This window comes from Danio rerio, chromosome 1, assembly GCF_049306965.1.
Source record: "Danio rerio strain Tuebingen ecotype United States chromosome 1, GRCz12tu, whole genome shotgun sequence".
NCBI lineage: Eukaryota > Metazoa > Chordata > Actinopteri > Cypriniformes > Danionidae > Danio > Danio rerio.
In genome coordinates this window covers 28,085,192-28,091,380 of record NC_133176.1, presented here as the reverse complement: position 1 = coordinate 28,091,380, position 6,189 = coordinate 28,085,192, and the positions used below count along the sequence as shown (strand labels likewise).

Genomic DNA, 6,189 nt, shown 5'->3' with positions numbered 1-6,189 from the left:
CTTTCTACTTGCTCTATTTTAATTCGATACTATAGTCGGATCATTTCAAGCATTGCTAAGTTAGTTAATTTCTGCTAAGGATAATATCTTGTTTTTTTTTTACGGTTTATAAAAACGTTCCTTAAACAAAAGCTTGAGCACAATCCGGTGTCAGTAAGTTCATGTTGCTTTTGTTAGCTCAGAAAGACTAGATATTGTAGAGTCTGAAATGAAGCTTTTCTAGTGTTATCCGAGAATATAACATCGTAAACTCCATAAGTAGAGGGCCGGGTCATTTTCTTATGTTAAATTAGATAATAATCGCTAAACAATGGCTGGGACAGTAAGTCTAGAGTTAGACCCTATCTTTCTGAAGGGACTGGGGTATCTTCACTCCAAGAGCAAAGACTCGGCAGAGAAACTCAAGGCCCTGCTAGATGAGTCTTTAGCCAGAGGCAGTGACTCCATCTATAGGAATTCAATTAAGGTGATCAAATCAAGAAGGTATTATTTTTTTGTTTTTTATTAGTAGATTTTAAAAAAAATATTTAACTCGTTATCCATTGAATAGGAAGCTGAAGTGAGCAAAGTGTCATTGCCAAAAATGACAAAACAAGACTCCAAATCCTCCTCAAGTTCCTCAGCGTCATCATCCATCACCACCACCAGCAGCAGTAAATCAAGCACCTCAGAGAAGTCCAAGAAAGAGAGCGAGAAAAGAACTTTGGAAAAAGTCAGTTTGCACTAATATTCATTTATGATTGTAAATGTGACATGACTGGAAATTCTCAGCATAATTCACTTTTGAATATTTGTATGATTTAAAGATTAGGGTTGATCCTGGAGAAGGAGTGGAGCCGCCTAAGAAACCTCGTTTAGAGAAGCAGGACAGTCATTCCTCTCCGATTGCTTTTCAAACCAAGGACATTCCCATTCCAGATTTCACAGATATTGATGAAACCAACGCTGATGACTTTGCCATGGAAATGGGTCTTGCTTGTGTGGTTTGTCGGTGAGTGATGCCACTTCTGATGGAGTTTTCTTCGAATAAGTAGCTATATGTAGTGGGAATGTGAGTGTGTTAAAAGTTACAAAAACACACAACTATTGTTGTTTACTAACAGGCATTAATTTACTCATAAAAATCTGTATTCATTTGTTTGTTCAATATTCATCAGTATCTTTCTTTATGTTTATCAGAAGAAAGATACTTCAACTAAAGGTTTAGAGCAAGTAAAGCATGAGTAAATGATAATTTATTTTTTGATGTTATTTGTGAGTGTTAGATAAACTTTTTTGGATTTTTTTTTTTGTGTCATTACACTGATGTCGTTGATGTTCTCTGAATCTTTAATTTATTTTCGGCCATTTTAATTCGAAATGTATCTATATTTCTCCTCTCTCAGACAAATGACCGTCACTTCTGGGAATCAGCTTGTGGAGTGTCAAGAATGTCATAATCTTTATCATCAAGAGTGTCACAAACCTCAGGTTACTGACAAGGATGTGAATGACCCGCGACTGGTGTGGTACTGTGCTCGGTGCACCAGGCAAATGAAACGAATGGTGGGAAGTGTATGACAATGAATTTTATGCGTATCACTGAAATAATAATGAAATATTAACTGTTATGTGTTTTTAATATCTCAGGCCCAAAAGACTCAGAAACCACCACAAAAGCCAGCTCCTGCTTTGGCAACAACAGTACCTTTGTTGAAAGATCCGCTAGTCAAGAAAGCTGAACTAAAGCCAAAACCTGAAACGACAGGTTCATTCCAGGCCTTTAAGAGAACAGAAGTAAAGGTAAGTGTATTCACAGCAGCATAGCAATATTAACTTCTTTTCAATGATCTGATCACAAGTGGTCAGCAGAAGGTCATTTTCACCTGGTATTATCTTAGGTTATAATGTGTTCAGACTTATCTAGATCCATTCTTTTCATTTTGTTGTTTTCTTCACATTGTTCACTTTAACAGCATATTTTGATTACATTTTTATTCCTAGTCTTTTGATTAAAATCAAATTTAGTATTACTAGTCATATTACTAGTAGTATCTATATTCTACTGTAGATTTATTTAACTAAATCTAATAGTTGAGTTAAATCAAATAAATTACACACATCTCAAATTTCTAAGCTTATTATGTACTTCTGGAGAACACACTTATAAACATGAACAATATTAAGGTTTGAACAAAAAAGTATTTTGGTGTCGCTTTAGCCCTGTGCAATGGCAAACCGAAACAAGTTCAAGTCTATTCATGTCTAAAACACCAAGTCTACACAAATTTACATTTTTTTAAAACTTATTTTTATAAAAGCGTAAAAACAGGCGAAAGACCATTTAAACCCCAGGCACTGTTATGGCCCGTTTCCACTGAGTGGTACGGTACGGTTCGTTTTGGTACGCTTTTATGGCCATTTCCACTGTCAAAAGGCATACCGAACCAAACCGTACCGTACCACTTTTTCGGCACCCTTTCGAAAGGGTCACAAACTGCAGAAAGGGTCCCAAAAGGTGGAGCTACATGCGCAGCTGAATGCTATTGGTTAATAGAGATACGTCATTTGTAGACTCAACAAGCCAGAATGTAAACAAAGGACCTGCCATGTTTAAAATACACAGCGAGAGATTACACAAAATTATATCTACATATGCAGCCATAGTCGATCCGGGCTCAAACAAACCCTGTCGCCGTCTTGTTAAACAGCCACAAAGCCATGGAGAAGAGCAGATTTACCCTGTGCCGCGTAGTTTTTTTACGAGCCAGTCTGAAGCCTGAGTGGTTTCACTTTTTTTCCTTGCGCTCGACGCGCGTTATCTGAAATAACTAACTTCTTTAGCTGATAATAATAACATGCGCTTGATTATTGACAAGCTTTGGAAACCCGATCCTGTGAGAAGCTGACAAACGCGAGAGTGACACATTCAGAAAGAAAAGGACAAACGCGGGAGTGGAGCGCGGAAAAAACGGCGAAGCCAAGGAGCACGTTATTTCTTCAGCAAACGTGAACAAACTGCCTAGTTTTAAATCTTTATTATTACATTTTGGACTAATATGAACTGGGAATGATGGAATGACTCTCTAACAGAGGCTACATGTGCTGCTGAAGATTACAGACACAGATGAGAGGTTTTCACTGACTAGGCTATACTTTGTGTTGTTATGAACCTAACTAACGACGAAATGTCTGCTTTGTGTAGTTCTTCTGTAGTTGGTAACATATCGGAGACTGTAAGAGGCTGTATGTGTTCATATATGTTCATTTATTTATTTATTTAATATAATTACAGACGTTATAGTAGGCTATTTCGCACTGTCATTGATCTGCAGTTATAATCAACTCCTGTTTATAGAAAAGTTAGTAATAAACATTTATACACAAGTATTTTTGTGTGTAAAGCATCTGTTTTATGAGAAGCATCTGTTTAATGATATGTGAACGACCTGTGCAGCTTTATTGTAGACATTTTCTTGAGCGAAAATGACGTCGACTGAAACTTTGTCATACACCACGCCCACCAAAAGGGTACCCTTGGTAGTAAAACGCAAGCCTGATAAAGGTGACCCGTACTGACCCGAACCGTACCGTACTGTACCAGTCAGTGGAAACGAGCCATTTGCAGCAAGCTAGCACAGACACTCCATTAAGAATACTGGGGTAAAATACATTTCCATGTTTTAAAGACATGGCACGGGAAAAAAAATGTAATGCAGTGCTTCTTGCTTGGGCTGACACCCACTTTATATCATATCTCAATCAGGTGGTGAGGTTTGCTGTTTTGTTTTTATTTAAAGAAATCAGATCTTAAATGCTATGATTTTGTATGGGATGACAATTAATCGGAAGCCCTGGTGCTGGCTGACTGAAATTAAAAGTACATGAACATATATCTTATTATCATCCCATACAAATTCACTTTAAGATCTGATTTCTTTAAAAAATAAAACAGCGATCTTCAATCCCTGGTTGTATTTTCAATGGAGTGTCTGTGCTAGCTTGCTGCTAATTACTTTCTTTTGTCTCTTTTTACGCTTTAGCAACCAAATGAATGCTGAAGTCAATTTAACTGATTATATTTGAATTAAATTACAACATTGAAACTGTAAAAGGAACCTTATGAAATTAAAAACAGTAAAAATAAAGCTCCCACTAGAAGTTCATCATTGGCTGAAAAACACTAGTTGTGCATATACAGTAGTCAACATTTGAAGTGGATCATCACCTTTTACCAAAGTTGTCTCAAAACTATTGAACAACACCCATTCCTGTCCTAGGACGATTTTGAAAAACGTTTTTAATTCACTTTGAATGTTGACTACTGTAGTCTGTTCTTATGTTATTTGTTCCATTTCATACAGTTCCCACACTTTTTGAATCCACAAATGTACATTTTAAATCAACAGTAGATTTTAGTTCACTTTTCATCATTTGTCTTATGATCATATGTCTGATAAAGATCATTGTAGTATTTTAGCATGACTTGTGTCATGACATGAGTGCATTGTAAGACTTTAAGTACACAATTTAATAAGAGTTGCAGAGTGCAAACCCTTGATGTTAAAAAGCTGCTTTTTTTCTTATAATACATCTCTATTATTTATTTAAAAATCTTTTTTTCCCTGTGCAGGCAACTGCAGCATCAGGAAACTCATCCAGCAGCAGTAGCAGCAGCTCGTCTTTGCCTCCGGGTCTTACAGGATGGGCCGCCTTCACCAAGGCAACCTCAAATGTAGGACCTTCCAGCACCAAGTTAAGCACCAGTCAATCAGGTAACAGTAAAACATCCCCAGCTGCCTCAGGCTCCAAACCTGTGGGTCTCTCTGCTCTGGCCAATGTTAAACCAGCTCTGGCCACTAAACCTTCAGGAGGAAGCAGTGCCGGAAGTGGCAATGGAAACAATGGCTCTGGTACAGTACCCTTAAAAGCACCTCCTCCGCTTACTCTAGGTAAACAGGTGTTGAGCCGCTCAGCGAGTGGAGATAGTTTGGGGAAAATGACTGTGACGGGATCATTGTCACCTGGAGCTGCACCTTCTAGCAGCCTGGGTGGCAATGGTGGGTCAGGAGGCAATGGAGCGGGCAACGGTGGCAATAGTGCTGGGAGTAGCAGCAGCAGTGGCAACAACAACAACAACGGAGCAAAAGCCTCAGCTGATGGCAAGGCACCCACTTCCCAAGAGTCTCAGCTCAATGCTATGAAACGCCTGCAGATGGTGAAGAAGAAAGCGGCACAGAAAAAACTGAAGAAATGAGGAGGAAGTAGGCAGAATGTCACGATAAAGAGCACGTCAAATCCTGTTTTCAGATCGCATACTTGAATTTAAATGTTACTGGTCGTTCTGAAGCGCTTTGGTTTGGAAATGTGTCTCTTTCTTTCTAAACCAGCCACATTACTGAAAACAAGCTGCTCCTTTTAATGATGTGTTGAATAAATAACACCTTTTTTAAAAAAGAAATTCTTGTTTTTTTTTTTTTTTTGAATACAGGTCAGAGATTAAATTAGGCTTTAAACATCCAACTTAAATACAGCTTTATTTTAATAAAACTAGCTAATGAAATATGTAAATTTAAAAAAAGTTTCTCTTCTTGTCAGAATGCATGTTTGCTAAGGGTAGGGTAGGACGACGTGTTGCTGTTAGAGTCAGAGGCGCAACACACAGCATCGTAATGCTCGTAGTTAGCACACACCCTGACCTGATGTCAAAGAAATAGACAAACAGCCATTTTTTTTCTTTTCTTTTTTTTTTTTTTTTTGGGAGAAAAGAAATATATTTGGAGTTTCGTATGATTACTGTTTTACCGCTATAGTCACCTGGAATTTAGGTCTCAATTTTGACCATGTCTTAATTTTCCTATGTCCATGTAAAGCTAACTAATCACTTTTAACAAAACTTAATATAACTCTATTTGCCAGTATGGTTTAATTTTCATCCCTACAGTAATGTTTGTTTAAAGGATCTCTGTGTATTTATAGCCCATATGGTGAGGACAATGACCTAGTTTTTAGCGCTGGACCAACTGGGCTATTAGAAAAAAACTCATGTATGAGTCTGTAACTTCATTCATTATGGTCTTAAAAAATCTTTAAATTTACTTTGTGAAACCTGCAGAAACCCTGGGATAGTTTTGCAAATATTTTTGCAAATTATTTATTATTTCTTTTCTGGACTTGCTCTTGAATTTCATAAAATATATTTATTTGTGG

General features: G+C 37.4%; 1 protein-coding gene across 2 annotated transcripts; it reads left to right on the top strand.

Moving 5' to 3' along the window:
• The first annotated feature begins 6 nt into the window (after positions 1-6).
• ints12 (integrator complex subunit 12) lies at positions 7-5,440 on the top strand. 2 transcript variants are annotated; one of them, XM_068217350.2, is made up of 7 exons: positions 7-466; positions 551-712; positions 807-991; positions 1,386-1,545; positions 1,630-1,782; positions 4,613-4,754; positions 4,932-5,440. In XM_068217350.2, exons 1-7 carry the CDS (start codon positions 311-313, stop codon positions 5,234-5,236), a joined length of 1,263 nt encoding a protein of 420 aa, XP_068073451.1. In that variant the 5' UTR covers positions 7-310; the 3' UTR covers positions 5,237-5,440.
• Positions 5,441-6,189: the final 749 nt, after the last annotated feature.

What these genes read in the sequence shown, in the direction of transcription:
- ints12 (XM_068217350.2), top strand. Translation starts at nt 311, where the DNA reads ATGGCTGGGACAGTAAGTCTAGAGTTAGACCCTATCTTTCTGAAGGGA. An exon ending in TCTATAGGAATTCAATTAAG is followed by an intron (nt 467 to 550) that starts GTGATCAAATCA and finishes TCCATTGAATAG; the next exon opens with GAAGCTGAAGTGAGCAAAGT. An exon ending in GTTAAGCACCAGTCAATCAG is followed by an intron (nt 4,755 to 4,931) that starts GTAACAGTAAAA and finishes CGCTTACTCTAG; the next exon opens with GTAAACAGGTGTTGAGCCGC.